Source organism: Phyllostomus hastatus, unplaced genomic scaffold (assembly GCF_019186645.2).
Source record: "Phyllostomus hastatus isolate PE091 unplaced genomic scaffold, TTU_PhHast_1.1 phas_scaffold_1224, whole genome shotgun sequence".
NCBI lineage: Eukaryota > Metazoa > Chordata > Mammalia > Chiroptera > Phyllostomidae > Phyllostomus > Phyllostomus hastatus.
Window position 1 is genome coordinate 682,062 of NW_025334008.1, and position 19,818 is coordinate 701,879.

At 51.8% G+C, this 19,818-nt stretch overlaps 1 protein-coding gene across 2 annotated transcripts; it reads left to right on the top strand.

The window, feature by feature from the left end:
* Nucleotides 1-858: 858 nt before the first annotated feature.
* SNRNP70 (small nuclear ribonucleoprotein U1 subunit 70) lies at nt 859-15,636 on the top strand. Of its 2 annotated transcripts, none has more exons than XM_045856233.1 (10): nt 859-1,136; nt 1,902-2,058; nt 3,671-3,733; nt 3,845-3,899; nt 7,912-7,976; nt 8,138-8,200; nt 8,783-8,864; nt 12,031-12,132; nt 14,657-14,744; nt 14,853-15,636. In XM_045856233.1, the coding sequence occupies exons 2-10, from the start codon at nt 1,912-1,914 to the stop codon at nt 15,478-15,480; spliced, it is 1,293 nt and encodes a 430-aa protein (XP_045712189.1). In that variant the 5' UTR covers nt 859-1,136; nt 1,902-1,911; the 3' UTR covers nt 15,481-15,636. The 2 variants fall into 2 exon arrangements, with proteins under 2 accessions (XP_045712189.1, XP_045712187.1); XM_045856231.1 differs by having other exon boundaries at nt 872-1,136; nt 14,826-15,636.
* The last annotated feature ends 4,182 nt before the right edge of the window (nt 15,637-19,818 follow it).

A 19,818-nucleotide genomic window follows, 5' to 3' on the forward strand; every position in this document is an offset into this window, starting at 1 on the left:
AAGTGGGATTCTTGCCGCTGTCCTAAATCGGTACCTTTGCACCTGCTGTTAACCCTACCCAGCTCTTTGTTCAAATGTCACCTCTTCAGAAAAGATTTCCACTAACCCCATTTCTAAAATAGCCCCAGCCCTGGCTGGTGTGGCTCAGTGGATTGAGTGTCCGCCTGCAAACCAAAAGGTATGGGATCCATTCCCAGTCAGGACACATGCCTATGTCAGGGGCCAGGTCCCCAGTGGGGGCCGTTGGAGAGGCAACCACACATTGATGTTTCTCTCAATTTCTTTCTCCCTCCCCATAAAAATAAAATCTTTAACAAAATAAAATAGTCCCGCTTTCACTGCCTATGCCCTTACTCTGCTCTACTTTTCTTTATCATGCAGGCCACTATTGGAAATTATATTTATTATTTTAAATGCCTTTATTTCTCTGCCATACGATGTAAGCTCCAATAAGGAAAAGTCTTTGCTTTAGTCACATGCTATATTCCCAGAGCCCAAATAGTGCCTAGCATACATCATGTACTCAGGGAACAGTTATCGATTTAATATGTGAGACATCAAAGTTACTCCACTATTCACATAGGGACTCTTTTCCAGAAGGCGGAGGGGTACATCAAACTACTTGATACAAGCATGCGCGAAAGATCCGGGAAGTGTGTTAGGGGAATGGGGCGGAGCATCGAGAAGAGTCTCGCGAACCGAAGCGGTTGGAGTCCAAATCGCGAGGTGAAGGGAGCAATGCTCGTCATGGAGCGCGCGTGCGCATTGCGGAATCTAATCGGCCGTGGCAAAGGCTTTTAAGGAGCCCGAAGGCGGGGCAGTGCCCTCGCGCTTGCGCACTGTTCACGTCGGCGTCTGGTCCCGGTGTGTCGGTAGTTCTCGACTCGCGCGGCGCGTGCGCAGTGTGGCGGCGGAGGGATTTGAGACCGGTTCCACCTTTTGCTACTGTCGTGAGCCGTGGCCGCGCGGGCTCCTCAGCAGCGGCCTGGTGCGCGCGCTGGGCGGGCGACGAAGGCACACGGACGTGAACACCGCTGGAGTCGAAGCCAGAGCAATAGTCCCTGCTGCTGAGGGGCCGCCGCAGCCGCCGCGAGTCCCCGGACCGTCTCCAGGTCGAGGAGGGCGCCGCGCGGCGGGTGAGTGTGACTGAGTGGCCTTACCGGGTGCGGGGCTGCTACCGATAAGCCGCGGCGGTGGGCCCTGGTATCTTCCCCGCGGCCGGGCCGCTTCCCGCGCCACCGCCGCAGCCACAGCACCTTTCTGCACCCCTTACCCAGAGTCCTTTGGGTACTTACGCCCTCTTCCTACAGCCCTCCCGCTGTCCCTTACCCACAGGCCCTTGCGGTGTGTTGCCTTTTTTTCTTCCCCGTCTCCGCAGCGTCCTAGACCCTTACCCATAATTCCTTTCGCCTTTGGGGGGCCTAGATCTATTACCCACAAGCCTCTGGCTTGAGGGTTTTCCTAATGATGACCCTCTCCGACTGATCGCAGCACTTCCTGCGACCTTTGCCTTGTTCTCCTGCGTAGGGGACCACCAGCCGCCACTGCTGTAGACCGCCCTCGCCAGCTTCCTTGATTCCCCCCCATAAACCTCTAGGGAACATCTCAGCCCCACAGCTGTTTTGCTCAGGATTCTGACACTTAACTACTCAGAAACCCTTTTTCAGTTTTCGTTTCTTTTACAGGCCTTGTCGCCTCGCCCACAGCTCTCTCCCAAGAACTTGCTTTCTCATTCAGATTTGCAGCTTTTCTTTGACATAGGATCACTCTGTGCCCTTACAGAAACTTTTAATACTGAGGCCATGCCCCTGTTACCCTCTTTTCTTGGGAGTCAAGGGATTGTAGGGGTTTGATCTCTAGTGGCGTAACCTAACATAAAGCTGGTTCGCTTTTGCTCTCAGACTTGGCAAGATGACTCAGTTCCTGCCACCCAACCTTCTGGCCCTTTTTGCTCCCCGTGACCCCATCCCATATCTGCCACCCCTGGAGAAATTGCCCCATGAAAAACACCACAATCAACCTTACTGTGGCATCGCGCCCTACATCCGAGAGTTTGAGGTGAGTTTACTGGTTTGGGTTCTGCAGGTTGGGGGCAGTGGTCCTGGATTTGGGAGTCCAGTCTCTGGCCGTTTTCTGGCTTTGTGATTTAAGCAGGTGATATATTCTTTCTGATCCTGGGTTTCTCTTTCTTAATGGGGTTGCAAATATATCCCTTGTAGGGTTTTTGTGAACATTCAGTAACTAGCAGTTGAGTGTTCAGGCTCTGCAGTCAGGTGGTTCTTGGCACACCCACTTCGTTTATCAGCTTTGTGACCTTGGACAAATGGTGTATACTCTTCATGCGGTTGTTTTTGTTTGTTTTTTCACTTTCAGCAAAGGGATAAAATTATTTTGCTCAGAATGTTGATGGGGTATTAACTACAAAGTGTATGCTGTGGGGATTAGTCATCTCCAAATACCGACATTTGTTATTGTATTGGCCATTTTTGACACTAATAGGGTGATGTTCATAAGGGGTTAGCACCGTGCAATGGGGTAGTTGAGACCACGGGCTTTAGAATTGCAGCTCTGCACCTTTGGGATGAACACGAATATACAGCATAGGTCCCTGAGCCTCACTTGTTTTCATTTGTAAACTCGGGCTAACAACATCCACCTCTTCAGGGGCATCAGAGCCTGCCTGAGAGGTGCTGGCACGCAGTCAGAAGATGAAAGAGGAAAGTTCAGGCATGGAGGAGTAAAGGGCAGCAGGAGAGGAGAAAGCTGCAGAGCTTACGTTAGTAGGGAGATACCAGAAGATGGGCTCTGTTGTAGGATTTGCCACCCTTGGTGAACTGGCACTTGGGGAATGTTATTAGCCAGTTAAACTAATGTAATGGCTGTAGGCCAGTGGCACCCTTTGGTGATGTGGCCGTGTGCCAGTTACTGTTTAATGAGTGGTTGGTGAGGCCCCCTGGGCTTGTCCAGTTGTCTGTCTCTGAGCGCTGCAGTGTCAGTCCTTTTGCTTCAGGCTTGGTTCAGATTTCCATCTCTGGTAAAGGAAAGATCCATTGCAGGTTGATGCTTTTGATAAGCACAAAAGAATTAATGTTTTTTAAATCCTCACTCGAGGACATGTTTATTGATCGTTTTAGAGAGAGAGGAAAAAGGAGAGAGAGAGGGTGACAGAAAAAGACAGAAGCATCAATTGGTTGCTTCCTTTATGCACCCTGACCGGAGTTGAACCCACAACATTTTGGGTATATGGCATGATGCTCCAACCAACTGAGCCACCCAGCCAGGGCCAAAATAATTATTTTAAATTTTCTTGCATTTTTAAAGAAAGGGTACAAAATAGAAGATACAGATTTCTATTGTTAGGTTTTGTAGGTATAGAAAGTCCCCTGTTGGATTGCTCTGACATTTCTGAATACGACTTAGTCCTGATTTCTGTGTTCCTCCTGTCACAAAGCAGTGACAGTTTGCTGATGGCGCTGGTCCCTGAGCCAGGCTTTAATCTGCTCCCCTCCCCCCCACATTCACTGGTCTGGGAACTGCCCTTTTTTGCCTGCTTATGTGTGTGTGGTGGGGGAGGGGGGACTGCGTGGCTGAGATGCTTATTATTTTCTGGATGGGTGTCCCTTGCCATTTCCCCCAGTCCCTCCCACCCTGTCACCTCTCTTGTTCCTAGGACCCTCGAGATGCCCCTCCCCCAACACGAGCAGAAACTCGGGAGGAACGCATGGAGAGGAAGGTATGTGATTTTTGCCTTGTGGTCTTATGTCTTTTTTGCCTCTTTCTCTGGGGTGTTCTTGATATCAGGGCACTTCTATCCATATTTAATTGTCTACCTTTCTCCTGACAGAGGCGGGAAAAGATTGAGCGGCGACAGCAGGAAGTGGAGACAGAGCTCAAAATGTGTAAGTCTTTGCTCTTCCCACATCTCTTCTCCTTCAAATCCTTATGTGTTTCTCTCTTCCACATCAACCCCCAGGACCCTATTTTGGGAAGGTGGGGTTGTGGGTTCACTTTTTAGTCCCCACCGTTTGTCAAGCACTGTGTTTGCTTTGAACACTGAAGCGGGAGAATGTGGAGTAAGGGCTGGCAGGAAGGTGCCCTGGGACCTGGGCCTCCACACTGTAGGGGAGTGTCCTTGGAGGGACTGCCGCAGCCCAGCTGGGCCTCACAGGCAAAGGCAGTGAGGTCCCGGCTGGAGAGGTAGCCCTGGCTCCACCTGAGCTCCCTGACCCTTGGGCTGGGATGTGCCGTCCCTTCCAGGTACTAGAATTGGGAGCATGGGGACTGGTAGATAATAGATAATAGTCATTAACCGGATTTCACAACCTCAGATGGCCCTTTGTTAGAGCAAACTCCTCTTCCCCCCACCTTGGATGCTAAATGCTCTGAGTCCTGATGCAGGTTGGTCACTTTGTAGAGGGATTCACTGATTAATAACCATCTCTACACTGTCTCCTCACCGGTGCTCCAAGAAGGCAGGGATTGGGTGGGATCTGCCCCTCATTGTGCCCCAGCTCGTATAGGGCGGGGCGCACAGAAGCGTTGGCAGCCGCTAACTTGGGAGTCTTTTGGGTCTCCTGCTAGGGCATAGGCCTGGCTGGCTGACCCATGTGATTTTAATCCTTTCTCTGCTACTTACAGCCATGTGACCTTAAATAAATCACTCCTCTCCTTGGAAGTTGTTTTCAACACTTTACACATGGGATCCTGGCATGCTGAAGGATGCTGTGAGAGTGCAATTAGCCAAATTCAGAATGTGGGAAATTGTATAGGATAAACTTGTAATCCAGTTTCTTTTCCTTTTTCTTTTTAAAGATTCTTATTTTTAGAGAGAAGGGGAGGGAGAGAGAAGGAGAGGGAGAGAAATATCGATATGCAAGAGAAAGATTGGTTAGTTGCTTCTTGCCCATCCCCAACTGGGGACCTGGCCTGCAACCCAGGCAAGTCCCTGACTGGGAATCGAACTAGCAACCTGTCATTTTGCATTCCCAGCACTCTATCCACTGAACCACACCAGCCAGGGCTGCAGTTTCTTTAATAAATAAATGACGAGGGGCACGGGCACGGAGTGGCCATATGGATTAAAGTTTCAAAAGGCACATCAACCAAATAAGTGTGGAACTTCTTTGAATCCTGATATAAATGAGCTAACTTAAAACTCATGTTTATGAGCCAACATAAACGTGAGTTTTGAAACAATTGATGACTGGACAGGGGGTTTTAGGTTAAGGAATTAATGTCAACTTTTGAAGATGTACTAACAGTACTGTGGTTATGACTTTTAAAAAAGTCTTTATTGGAAACTAAAGTGATATATCTGGGGTTTGATTTAAAATACTCTAGTGAGACCCTGGCTGGTGTGACTCAGTGGATTGAATGCTGGCCTGTGAACCAAAGGGTTGCCAGTTCGATTCCCAGTCAGGGCACATGCCTGGGTGTGGGCTAGGTCCCCGGTAGGGGGCGCGTGAGAGACAACTGCCCGTTGATGTTTCTCCTTCTCTCTCTCTCCCTTCTCTGTCTAAAAGTAAATAAAAACCATTTTAAAACACCATGGTGGGGTGAGGTGGGGGTAGAACTAAAATAAGTGCGGCTGTGTGAGGATAATTGAAGCTGGTTCATAAAGGTTCAGTGTGCTGTTCTCTGCCTCCTCTAGTGTTCGCAATCCTCCAGGGTAGAAAAGAGGAGAATGGGCCAAGTGCAGTAGGGCTTCTCTGCCCCCTGAGAATGTCTGTCCCCAGCTCCAGAGGCTTGCCGTGCCTCCTCACAGTTCCAGCTCCTGTGTGCGAGGACCCTGCTGAGCACCTGTCGTGCATCGTGTTACTGCTTTCTTACAACTTCCACGGGCATCGGGTTATTACTTCCAGTTTTAAATGGAAGAAAATGGAGGCTTGTCAGGGCTGTGCCTTCCAAGAGTCGGAGGTCTGAGCTACTTTCTCTGGCATCTGAAAGTCCAATGAGGTTTCATCTCCACAGTCCAGTCCTTTGAGTCCCTGCTCTGAGCCCAGCTTTGAGGCTACCTAATAGTCCCTATCACCAAGGGTTTCCCACAGGGAGGGTTGCCAGCAGAATGGAGTGCAGTGGGCGGGTGGGCGCGTGCCCGTGTGCATGCTGATTGGGGAGCCTGCCGGCCAGCTTCTTGGCCACCTTCTTTCAGCTGAGGGGTTCTTTCTTCAGTAGCGCGCATGCTGTTGGCTCGGCTGCGCTAGCTTTTACTATTAGTCCTACTCTGGGCCCCTTGGGGAAGCTAGAATTACAGACTGATGCAGTGTGCCTGGGTGGTTCCCTCTTCCTGCTGCCAGTCAGAAAGCTCGGCTGTCTGCTCTTTGGCCTTCATCTACTCCCGCAGGCAGCGATCAGTGGTCCTGTGGAAGCGTTCCTGTCATGACCTGCTAGACCACTTACTGCCTGGTGTTGGCAGGTGTATTTCCTGGTGCTACGCTAACACCCTCCCTTGGGTCAGATGTTGTCATCTGAGGGCTTTCCTGACCGTCTCATGAAAACCCTTCATCTCTCTGTCATCATCTGTTAGAACTAGACGTTTTCTACTTTCCCTGTTCACCACCAGCCTCCTTCCATTAGTGTCATGAGCTGTGAGAGCACAGGAGCTTTTTGTCTTGGTCGCTGTTGGATCCCTGAACCTAGGGCAGCTTGGAGGCACATGCAAGTGCTTAACAAACACCTGTTGGGTGAAGGGGCAAAATCGATCCAGTGCAGGCTGAGAGACCTGCAGATGGGAAATTATAGCCCAGAGGGTGCGGTCTGGTAGGCGCAGAGATGGAGTTGTACCATCCGTTTCCAGGTAGTCAGTCATTCAATTTAGGCTGTTTTGTGCCTTTTAAGAAATCCCCTAAAATTATTTGGGATTTAGTTTGTGTTTGCAGCCAAACCCTCTCAGAGAAAACAGATCTTTGTTTCTCTGGCTTCTTGCAAAACCCCCAAACTACCATCCTGAGAAGCTAGTGCCTTGGGGTTCAGCACAGGAGCCTGCTGGAGCGCCTGGGTTGTAAAGTCAGCACACTCCTCCTGCAAACCCCTCTTCCGTGCCTCAGCATCCTCTTTGTTTCTATTTGTAAAGCAATAGTGCATAATTCTCAGTCTCCAGTACAGCGTCCTGTATTATGTGTTCAACGTTAATGTCATTCCTTTTTATGTTCTCCTAGAATATGGTGAGTGCCCTGTATTGTAGAAGAACCGCCTTCTCTGTGGAGTGGGTGGGGTGCTCTGGGGCTCTGGCAGGAGTGGGGCCGTTATATGTGCCGGGGCCAACATTCTGGGTGAAAAGGATTTCTTCCCAGGCTTAACCCATCAGCATCCCCACTGCAATTGGTTTTGTAATAGAATCTGGCTCTTCTCTGTGGAGGTGGTTATTCCTCAGTGGGCTTGTGGTAGCAACGCTGAGGGTAAAAATCTGATTGGCCTCGTGTGAGCTTCAGTAGCTGCAGCCTGGGGTTCTTCCCTGAGGTCGCAGGGCTTGGACTCTGCTAAGCTCCCCCTCCTGGATCTCAGGTTTCCCTATGGGCTGCAGTTTTGGGCTGTGCCAGTGGGTGGCAGTGTGGCCCTTTCGGGGAGGGAGGAAGCTCAGCCCTTCTGGATCAGGCTGCCTCTTCAGAGATGTCCAGTCAAGTTTAGTTCCTCGCAGCTGGGAGGGACGGGGCCTTCAGATGTGTAGGTTCGAAGTGACAGGCCAGCACCCATCCTGTCAGCCTGAAGTCAGCCTTGTCCCCTACTCGTATCGGCCTAAATCAGCCACTTGGGTAAAGGCTGCTGTGCTTCAGGGAAACCAGGATCAGGGACATGCCAAGGTCACCAACAGTTTTCTTCCTTGTAATGGGCCTCTGCCTGTCTGTCTGTATCGGTCTTGTGATGTGACACTGTTGATACCTCATACTTAGAAATTCTCTTCTCCCTGCACAGGGGACCCTCACAATGATCCCAATGCTCAGGGTGATGCCTTCAAGACTCTCTTTGTGGCTAGAGTGGTGAGTCCCAAGTCCTGGAGCCCCAGAGGGGTCTGGGGCCTGGGCTGCTGAGGGCTTGGGTGTGGGGCAGAGGGCGGTAGGCTGGGTCCCGGGATGTTCTGAGGGGACAGCTTTGAGACAGTTCACTTCTTCTACTTAACCCTGTATCTCTCTGTTTGTAGAACTACGATACAACAGAATCCAAGCTCCGGAGAGAGTTTGAAGTGTATGGACCCATCAAAAGAGTGAGTGGACTGGGGCCGGGGTATCTGAAGTGGGGAAAGTGGAGGGAGGGAGAAGGGTAGCTCCCAGCCCCTTGGACGCAGTGCCTCAGCCCACAGGGCTAACTTTGGGGAGCAGGAGAAAATTTGAGTAGTGACGACTGCTTGTTGCTTTAGATTGGGGATGGACACACTACAGACTGACGTTTGTAAAAACGTCTTACTGGTATCCAGCCAGGCCCGTGTGTTTGCCGTCGTCAGTGGCTGCCGTTGCTGTAAGGCAGAGTTCTCTGAGCTGGAAATATTTGCTCTCTGACTCCAGTGTCAGAGGCAGGCTTTATATTTAACTGATACTCATTCATTTGTTTACAAATTATGTGAATACTCCGGGCAGTAGTGAGGGCTTGAGGATACTATGCACATACATTGCTAAGCCCAGTGCCAGTAGTGTATCAGTCACTCTAGGCTCTTGCAGGATAGAGACAGGGTCTGAGGCATCTCTCTCCAGTGTAACCCAACCCAGGGCCTGGCACCCGGGCTGTGTGATTGATGGGGTCAGTTAGCTCCTGTGCCAGAGCTAACCCCGCCCCGTGGCCCACCCCCCAGATACACATGGTGTACAGTAAGCGGTCAGGGAAGCCCCGAGGCTACGCCTTCATCGAGTATGAACATGAGCGAGATATGCATTGTGAGTACCTCCCACCTGAGCCTGGCCCTCTGACCCTCTCTCTGCTGCCCCGGCCCCTTCCCGTTGTCTGTCCCCACTTCCCATCCTGCCAAACCTGACATTAGCAATGTCTCTTCTCCTCCCTGTGTTTCTGATATATCTTTTTTTTTTTATATACGTGTTTTTTAAAAAACAAAAACCAAAATTCCCCACAACGTGTGTGTGTGTGTGTGAACCCGGGGAGGTAAGTGTCACACGTTGGACCTCGGGGCAAGGATGGAACAGGGTGGGGGCTGGGGTCAGCTGGAGGTGGGGGGAGGGGTCGGAGTTTGGGGGAGCCTTTCCCCATTTCCCCCACTGGAGTTGGGGGCAGCCAGGTTGGGATGAGGACTGGCCTTTGAACCAGCCTCCTCTTCCCTCCAGCAGAGCTGGGGCTGGGCCCACCCAACCCTTCGCCTCCCCACCCCTGGCCCCCCACCCTGTTTCTCAGCTGGCAGTGGGCTGGTAGGCGTGTTCAGCGCCTGTCCCCACAACTCCAAAGCCCCCTTTAAAGCTGCGGCGGCGTCCACATGGGCAGGGATGGGTGGGTGGGGGCGGGCATGGCTGCGGCGTGTCCAGGGGCCGCCATATTAATTGACTGTTCTTATTGTCACTGCAGCCACCACGCAGCTGGCTTGCAGCTGATGCTTACGCTCCCCTTACAACACCTCAGTGTATGGTTGGTATAAGGGTTTGTATCATGGGTAAGATCACTCAGCACCGCACACCAGCCCAGCTTAGCCAGGCAGCTCAGGAGCAGTGAGGTGTCCCTTTTCCCATCCCCAGACACCCCTTCAGTCTCCCCGCACCCAGAACCTTTTCCTTGTTTGGGTGCCCTCTGTCCCTCCTGACCCATATGTTCTCCGCTAATCTTGCTGATCCCCGGAGGGGAAGGATGAATCCTGATGGGAAAGGCAGCTGGTCCCTCTAGTCGGGCTCCATCCAACCGCCGACTGACCTGGCTTCATGACATTAGTGGTGAGGTGGTGGGAATGCTGAAGAGGGGGTGCACAATGGCCAGGGCTCCCTGTGGAACCCTGCAGCCCTTTGCTCCCTGCCCCCATGCTTTCTGCGGGGCTGTCACTGCGGTGGCCCTGGAAACTCTTTTCGGTTGCTAGATTTGGGGTGCTCTGCCCCATTTCTGTCTTCCTCATGGCTGAGGCCTCTCAAAGGGCTGTGGTGCCCAGCCACTCTCCAGAGTGCATGGAAATAGGGATTGGGGAGTGGGAGGGCTCGAGTGACAGGCCGTGAACAGCTGAAGGTGTTGCAGATTTTACTTCAGACCCTTCCACTCTCTAGAGACCTAGGAGAGGGAGAGAGAGAGAAGCCTAGAAGTACACATGTTACACGTTTTCCTTGCTGTTACTCTGGGGTTGGGCCTCTTCTGGGGTTTGGGATAATGAACCAGAGCAGGGCTCCTTTGCTTGACTTCCCGGTCCATAAAATTCCTTCCCTGAATACCTTCCTCTGGGCTCGGGGGCCAAGTGGCCCCTCCTGAGGTCACGGGCAGCACTCCATCTCCTGGACCCCCGAGGCTGTCCCTTGTGTGCCAGCCTTTGGGCTGAAGCAGGTGGTGGGAGGGAGTGTGGAGTTCGAGGTGGAAAAGTCATTCCTTGTGCCGAGGGGGGCGGGGCGTGTGCCTCGTCCCGAATGGACTTAACAGAGAAATGGTGAGGGCCGACAGGTGTGCCAAGGCCTCCCCAGCCTTCTCTGTAAATTTAAGCAACATGGGCCCAGGGCTTTTCAGCTCCCAGACTTGGTGTTAATCCTTGTGTCCCCCTCTTCGAGGCCTCCTTGAGGTTTCTTTGGGGTCCACCACTTCCCTCTGCCTGTCTTCAGGTGGTGCAGGAGATGTGGTTCTCCCTTTCTGTGGTTCCCTAGAACCTCCCCCATTTCCCTGCCCTGTAGCTTTAGCTCACCCCATGGTGGTGGGTGGGGGGTTGGTGCGCGTGCTCAGGTAAGCTTGGGGGCTCCAGGTAAGCGGTCCCGTGTCCCCCCCCGGGAAGCCCGCCTCCTCGCCAGGCCCCCAGGAGTTGCCGAGCCCCCCCCATCCCGCTCGGTTTGGACACCCGCAAGGCCGGCATCGGTAAATGGCACCTTTTTCTCTTCCTCTGGTTGTTATTTGGGGGGGAGCGGGCTGGGGCGGGGCAGGGTATTGTGGTTGGTTGAGGACAACCCCCTAGGCCAGGGCTGAGGGTGGGAAACGGACTTTTTTGGCCTTCCCTAAAGCCCCTGTGTAAGACAGGCCAGGGGACTGGGCCTGCCCTTTGCTGTGCCCTGTCAGAGAGCGGGATCATGCCTGCCTGCATCTCCCCCTCTACTCCCCATCCTTCCTGAGGGGCTCAGGCTAGGGTTGGCCACCCAGCGTGTGTTGAGCTGGGGGTGTGGAGGGAGAGATGGGGTGGAGCCCGGGGTTGGGTGGCAGAGTCAGTCGTCTCAGGTAAGGCAGGAGTGTTCAGTAGCACCGCACGTCTCCCATGCCTCCCTCCACTTTCCCTCTTCCCCACCTTTTGTACGGGGCCTCTCCAGGCCCCCCGGGAGCATCATAACTTGCCCTACTGCTCTCTGCCATCCTAAAGATTGCTCCCATCCCTTCTGGTTCATTTTCTGTTCTGATGTCTGTTCCCTCCTTACTCACCCCCACACACACACAAAAATAAAACAAAAACAAAAGATTGGTGTGAACGGGGGTGCGGAGCCACCCAGTGGGGCCTCCTCCCCCAGCGTGATGCGCTAGGGTGCATGCCTGGGGTTGTGGAGGAGCCCTCCACCACAGCAGAGTCCAGCCTTAAGTTAACCTCGGTTTCTTTGCAGCGACTTCGGCCGCCTTGGTGGGAGGGGGCTGCTCTGTCATTCTGGAGTAGGAAGGGCCTGGGAGCCCAAGGGGTGGCAATTGGGCATGGTCTTGCCCCCAATGGTGATTGGGGGTTGATGAGGGGGCCGGTGCTGGGACGGAGCAGGCCCCTCCCTGGTTTGGGAGAGGGTTGGTCTGGCTGTCAGTTGCCTGGCTGTCTGGTGGGCGTGCGTGTGCGAGAGTGAGTACCTTGATGGGGTGGATGGGGATGTGGCTGCTGCGGAGCTGGGCCCTGTCCTGACTAGAGGACCCTCTGGGGATTCCTCCCCTCCCCCCTCCCCACATCTGTTGCAGCCGCTTACAAGCACGCAGATGGCAAGAAGATTGATGGCAGGAGAGTCCTTGTGGATGTGGAGAGGGGCCGAACCGTGAAGGGCTGGAGGCCCCGGCGACTAGGTGAGTGCATCCTGCCCTCACCAGGCTCTGCGTTCTTTTTCTCCCTCTCTGGCTCATCCTCCTTTCATCACTGTCATATGGCTGGTATCTGTCTTCTCATTCTGGATTCCCCAGTAGGAACAGGAGCACTGGCCTGGAGAGGCCAGTCTGGGACCAAATGCCTGCTTACTGTTTACCAGCCAGTGGCTGGCTCTTCCCTCTTCCTTTCTTAATTTTTCCGCCCTGGAAAGGGGGAATAATCTCAGATTTCACTGAGCTCAGCATCAGATGCCCAGGTTGGCAAGTGACACGGGTGAGCCTAGTAAATGTCACTTTTTAGCTACATACTCTCTGCACTTGCTTGGTGATTTGTTCATTCATTGATGCCGAGAACGGCTATTGGACCACCAGCTGTGCTGTGTGCAAGGCTCCTCTAGTGCAGAGCAAGGCACACAGGCTGCTCTCGGAGCCTTCTACATTCAGTCCCCCTCACTGCCTGTAATTGTCATTCACCGTATCAGTCAAGGTCAGTTTGTTTGCAAATATCAGAAGTACATTTGAGCTTCCTAAAGTACAGAGGGGCCTTGACAGTATAGGAGTGTCTTTTGAAGCCCAGACACATGATGCCAGTGGTGCTTGGGAGGATCTGGTAGCTGGACCCTAAAGTTCTCAAGAGCTGCTTGTGGCACTTGTGCCGCTTGCTTCTGCCTTGTCCGCTGTCTGCGCAGACTGGGCTTCTCTGTGTCTCCCCGCACTGGCCCAGTGTGGTATTCACCAACTTGCCGCTTTACATACGGTCCTGAGTGGATTGCCATGCTTTGGGGTGGGTGGGTCTGATTGGCTCAGCACTGAGCCTGGACCTGGAGCTGAGGTCCTGCCATCCAAACACGACTGTTGAAGACTGACTCTTGTGAGGGTGAGCGACAGCTCTCAGAGAAGGTGGCCTTCTCTGAGCAGATGCCCCAAGTGGGTCCTGTGCCTTCTGCTCTTGTTCTTGCCCCTCCAGCCTGCTGTTGGCACTTGTGACTTGCCTGAGCTGGGTAGACCCCACACTCATCTGCTGAGTCTCTGGACTTGAGATGCAAGGTTCTTCCTTGCCCTCTGGCTTCTCTGGGTGTTGTAGATTCTTCAGAGCCTGCTATTTTCTCTTGTCGTGGAATCCTGGGATCCCAGAATCTTCTAGTTTGGTTGGCATTCAGACTTTCTAATGGTGATACCCACTATATCCTGACTCACTGGATACATAAACACGCATACCATCCAAATGAGTTTTATGAAACAGTAATTCTCTTTTGTATAGGCGGTGCATACTAGTATTATGTACTGTATTCTGTTGATTTATTGGCTTTTTTAATATACTGGTTGCAACTCATCAAATTGATGATTGATACACTGCTGGGTCAGGACGTGAAAATGAAAACAAAAAACCCAACTAGCCTATTGTACCCCATACCTGTAACGTACCAGGTGCCCGTTGGTTGCCTGTGTCTATTTGAGTATCTCTGATAGCCAAGCAGCCTCTTTCCTTTTTTCACTCTCTCTGCTGAGTCATGCCTCCTATCAAGCGCCAGCCCAGCTCACTGACATTTTCTTCCAGGCAGCAAGGTACAGAAGAGTGCATAGAGTCAGCTGGGAGTCACGTCCCAGCCCTGCAACCTTCCTTGCCATGTCACCGTGGGCAAGTGGCTCTGTCTGAGTCTGTTTCCCCAATTGAAGAACAGGACTGCCCGCTGCCCCTCAGGGTTGTCCCATCAGTCAGCTGGCTCCTGCACATGCACGTAACGTCCTGGGTTCTGTGCCCGTGCTGGCCACAGCACACAAAGCTGTACAGGCCTGGCTCTCCTGCAGCATTACCGGCTGCCAGGAGAGGAAGGTGTTAATGAACTCACACACGTACATGCAGAGTTTGAAACCGCAGTTGGAGCTCTTGAGAAGGAACTGCATGTTGGCATATGGTCTGAGTGCGTAGTGGAGAACGGCTTCACCTGCTGGGTCAGGGCTGCCTGAGGAAGTGATGTTTGGGCTAACGTGGGATGGGTGAGCAGGAGCCAGCGAGACAAGGAAGGGCACGGAGAGTATGAGGAGATGGATAGAATGCCTTGAACGTGATGATCTGGAGCCCTTGCCATGGAAGAGTGGGAGGGGCCTGCTCCTGCAGGTACAAGCAGCCACTGGACAGGGAGTTTGGGCTGTCAGCAGCGGGGAGGCTTTAAGGCAGATCATGTTTTCAACTGGCTAGATCACTGTGGCTTCAGGTGTGGATGAGAACAAGGTTGGAGGGAGGCTGTGTGCAGTACACACTGGTTAGGGGCATGACCTTTGGAGCTTGATTCCAGGCAGTTCCCAGCTAGCACTTTGCAGAAATCATCTGATCTCTGTGAAGTGTGTTGTCACGTTAAGAGCATGCTGGCAGAATGTCCTCACAGTACTTGGCCCCATAGACACCAGCAGGAAGGGCATCCTTCCCTTTGCTTTTCGATGCTGCTTGTTTTCCATCCCTCATCCTTGCACAGGATGACCCTTTGTTCCTCTGCCCCACCTCCAGGAGGTGGCCTCGGTGGTACCAGAAGAGGTGGGGCTGACGTGAATATCCGGCATTCTGGCCGGGACGATACCTCCCGCTATGATGAGAGGTAAGATTAGGCAGTGGTTTTCTGGGAAGGGGGTGGTCACGTGGGGGAGCCCAACCTCACACATCTGCCCACCTCATCCAGGCCGGGCCCCTCCCCGCTTCCACACAGGGACCGGGATCGGGACCGAGAGCGGGAGCGCAGGGAAAGAAGCCGCGAGCGAGACAAGGAGCGAGAACGGCGACGCTCCCGCTCTCGGGACCGGCGGCGGCGCTCACGGAGTCGAGACAAGGATGAGCGGCGACGATCCAGGGAACGTAGCAAGGACAAGGACCGGGAACGGAAGCGGCGAAGCAGCCGAAGTCGTGAGCGGGCTCGACGGGAACGGGAACGCAAGGAGGAGCTGCGTGGTGGCGGAGGTGGTGGCGGTGACATGGCAGAGCCCTCTGAGGCTGGTGATGCACCTCCTGACGATGGGCCTCCTGGGGAGCTGGGTCCAGATGGCCCTGATGGCTCAGAGGAGAAGGGCCGGGATCGTGATCGGGAACGACGTCGCAGCCACCGGAGTGAGCGGGATCGGCGCCGGGACCGAGACCGAGACAGGGATCGCGAGCACAAGCGCGGGGAGCGGGGTGGTGAACGAGGCAGGGATGAGGCTCGAGGTGGGGGTGGGGGTGGCCAGGACAACGGGCTGGAGGGTCTTGGCAATGACAGCCGAGACATGTACATGGAGTCTGAGGGAGGCGACGGATATCTTGCTCCAGAGAACGGGTATTTGATGGAGGCTGCACCTGAGTGAGGAGGCCTCATCTGTTTGGACGTGTTCCTACCCACCCCTTGCTGTCATCCTCTACCCCCAACCTCCTTGGTCACCACCTAAGTTTTGCCAGCCAAGGGTAGGAGTCTCATTTGTTCTGGTTCCTTGGATTTAAAAATAAAATTAATTTCCTGTTAATGGGCACTTTGGTTTCTTCACTGCTCTTAATGTCTTCGCTGGAAGTTTGCCTTCTGACTTGTTCGCCCTGCTTTGGTCTGTGTTCCAGGGCATGCCAGCTCCAGCTCCGTGGCCTCAAGCTAGGGATGCCCCAGCGCACCAGAGCTGTTGAAAGTGGGAGAGGAGGAGCTCTGTAAAGGCCCTTAATCCCTTTGTGGTCTCCCCGCACCCCCTGTTTTTAACCTCTTCCATGCATAACCTTAACTTCTGGGCTCTTCATACCCCTAGCTTATGGGGGTCGGGGGCAGGTGGGCTCCAGGCATTTGATTACTCAGTGGGGGCTGCAAATTTGAAAGCATGAAGGGGAAGCTTTGTCTGAATTGGAGAGCTGAAAGAGGGTGAAGAAATGAAAGGAGAATAAGACACAAAGATGGGAAGACTGGGTGGAGCGGGAAGGCCACACAGGGCCAGGATGGAGAACGGCCTACAGTGCATGGTGGCAGCTTCACCGTTTGTCTTCCTTGCTACTTCCTAATGACAGCAGAGTAATCACAAGCAAGAAAGAAGAGCTTCCAGCAACTGAGATTTCAGCACATTTCTGGATAGAAGATTAAGGAGGACAATGGTGAGAACACTTCAGTCTGATGGCCCCTTGAGAAGGAAGCCAGTCACCCTTGCAGGATTCTAGAGGCTCAAGGTTGAAACTCCAGGTATAAGAAGGATAGGGAACGAGGTGGACTTACAACACAACAGCGGCCCTTTGCTTCAGTACTCCATGTGCCCGAGGGCTGGACTTTTCCTGACGAGGATATACATGCCCGGACCTGCTTGGGTGTTCCAGAAGTTTCTCAGCCTAAAGAAAAACTTGACATAACCCAGAGGCAGTGTGTCAGCTACAAGGATCCTAGTATGCTTTCTAGCTACCTTGGTATTCATAAACGTACAACGAAAAGTCACAGGCATTTGAAAAAAATCCTACAACAGGAGTCTGCAAGATACATAAAAAAAAAAACTGTTCCAGGCAGAAATAACTTAGGGAATAAAAAGAAAACTTAATGACACGGATTAGTATATTTTTATAGAAATCTCATATGTTGCGATTAGACTTCTGGAATTGGCTGTGGAGAAAAGCCCATTTTGTACTAGTTTGGCCCAGTCTAGTTATAAAGACTGCACAGAAGATCTGAAACAACTTGGGGAAAGCATTGGAGGGCAACCAATGTAGGTGAGACTCGAGGCAGTTGATCCCTAAGGAGAAGAAAGCACACAAATGAATTTATCTACCTGACTTCTCTGACGTTTAACGTGAGGTGGTAGACTTAGAAAATGGCAGTCCCCCACAGGACTGAGTTCACAGAAGTTAGGCCAGACTGCTGGGGCGTGGGGGCCATTGGGCCTCCAAGTCTGTATACAGTCGTCTTGTTGAGGTATACTCCAACTAGGAAGTTGCGCGTTTTCTTCGCAAGACCCAAGGTGCTCGGGAGAAAGGCATAGTGAAAACTAAGGAGCTAAGCAAAGATCACTGTAGCCATGGAATTCTTGGGGAGAGAGGTTGGGGTTCAAGGCCTGCCATCGCAAATGGCTGTGCTAGAGATCCCCAGAGTGCCACAATATTGGAGTAAGGCTGCAAGTGAAATACGCCAGGCCTCGTAAAGATTAAGGTTATTTGTCTGCCAGAAGGAAATAACTGCAAGTTATCCTTCAGAGTCTGACTTTTAGTACACAGTGCTCAGCATCTAGTCATCAGGCATGTCGGAGGATTGGAGTTACTGAAAACCAAGAGAAAAAAAGAGGCCACAGAAACACCCAGGCATGATTCCGATGTTGGAGTTACCAGAGACTGAAATAGCTACATGCTCACAAAATAAGGCAAAGGTGGAGAATTTTCACAGTCCTGGAATCTTAAGTGAAAATTTTAGAACTGGAAATGGACTGAAATTAAGAATTTAATAGGTGCATTTGGTAGTTGATTAGATAAGCTGACACATTCTTGTTAACACTACGAGTGCTAGGGGAATGAAAATCAGATGAAAAGAACAATCTAATGATCTTTTTAGGAACTTAACTGAGAACATACTTCAAAGTGAGGGATTTGAAAGAGAACAACCCAGTTCAGCATAATCACGGAGAAAGTCCCAGGATGGCAGTTTTCTAGAGAGATCCAGATTGGGGTCAGAGGACTGAAATTTCCGAGGAGTTTCAGGTCTAAAAGACTGATACGGGTGTCAGACTCATTTTCACTGGGGGCCACATCATCCTTACAGTTGCCTTCAAAGGGCTGAATGTCATCTTAGGACTTTATAAATGTAACTACTTAACAGTTAAGCGAGAGCTCAGCGCTGCTGCTGGGTAGAAACGATGGATTTCTGGGTTTGGCCCGCGGGCCTTGTGTGTGCCACCTGTGCAGTAAGGTATCTGTTGTGATGGAGAGTTGGAAAGAAATGAGAATAGTGAAAGAAAGAAAAGTAGGTAGAAGTCACACCAGGGGTGGGGAAGCTGTTCAAGAAAAAAAAAAATATCACAGAACACTGCCTGGGTTCTACAGTAGATTAAGTACAATACTTAAGACATAATGTAAGCATTTTATTGATTGATCTCAAAACCGGTACCATAAAGCTACCGTGGGAAAAGGGGAAAGGTTATAAGAGCAGAAAATCAATATGTAACATTATTAACAACTAAAATGAATAAATTGAGAAGTAACAAGTTATGTAGATACAGAAGGAACTACCAGTTTAAACATCTATTAAATTGTTGCCTCTTGTAGTGGGTTGAGTTAGGACTGGCTGGTGCTTTTCAATATTAGCCCTTCTGCATTACTTGATTGTGTTTTTAAAATCAAGTTAAGTATCCCTGGCTAGTGTGGCTCAGTGGGTTGAGCGCCATCCTGTGAATCGAAGGATTGATTCCCAGTCGGGGCACATGCCTGGGTTGCAGGCCAGGTCCTCAGTTGGGAGGCCTGCAAGAGGCAGCTAGCTGATGCTTCTCTTGCACATTGATGTTTATATAAAAAAATAAATCTTGTAAAAAATCAAGTGGAATTTTTGTTAAAATGCGGGGGCAGGGGGAGTTCTGTGAAGGAGAGAGGGACAGATAAACTTGCATACTTCCTCTGGCTTTGCGAAAGCCTACTTCTGGACACCATACCCACATCCAGCCAGTGGTGGGGCAGTCTCGTGTGTATTTCCTGTTTCTTTGGTCCCTCTAGAGCATCTGATACAGCCACCTACTTTCTTTTTAAAAACTTTTCTTACGGTTTTTCTCACCTGATTTTCCTCCTCTTTCCTGGCCATTGTTTGCCCTCTTTCCAACTTGAAATGTTAGGAGTTTTGCGAACTCAACAGTCCTAGGCCCTCTTCACTCTGCAGTCTTGCCTCCAGCATTCCTGTCCACTCCTACCGTTTTATTTTCCATCTTTGCCCAAATTCAAAATCTCACAAATGGTGGCAGGCCTTGGGTACTGGACAAGGCTCCTCAAGTTCAAAATGTCCAATGTCCTTCCAGCACAGACGACCTGAGTAGAAGGCTCCACAGGCACCTTAGTTCCCCTCCCCCACCTCCCAGTCCTCACATACACTTAGTCACCAAGGCTTGTCCGGACATTTCCAAATCTGTCCACCCACCCTCCACACTTCTACCCTGGTCCCAGCCATCAAGGGATAGCCTCCTACCTGCTCCCCTGCCTCCACTTCTGCTCGCATCTGTGGTCTTCAACTACACATTTGAATGATCACATTTTACTCTTCGGAGTTCCATCGTTCAAAATCCCCAACATGCCAGCGCGAACCTTCCAGTCCGTGCGGAAACTATCCTTCCCACCTCTCCACCGCCACAAATCACTGCAGTCCTCGCTCTGCTGTCCAGCTCCTCGCCCAGCTACGTGGGCTCTTTTGCCTGGAAAGTAACCCACATCCCACCTCGGGATCTTACCTTCAAGAACTCTGTTCAGTTCCTCTCAGATCATCACGCCCCCACTCCCAATTCTCATCACAGTCGTAGTTGGTTGTCTACCTCCTCTTCACCATGGTCTAAGCTCCGTGTCCATCATCTGGGGCCCAGATGTTTAACATACATTTGTCCAATGAACATTGAGAAAAGGAATAGAGGAGACCGACAGGCTTGGTGGGCTGGACAGACAGACTGAGATGGAAGGTGGGGGAGACTCCGCAATAGGAAAGGTCGCAAACAGAGCAGACCAATGGG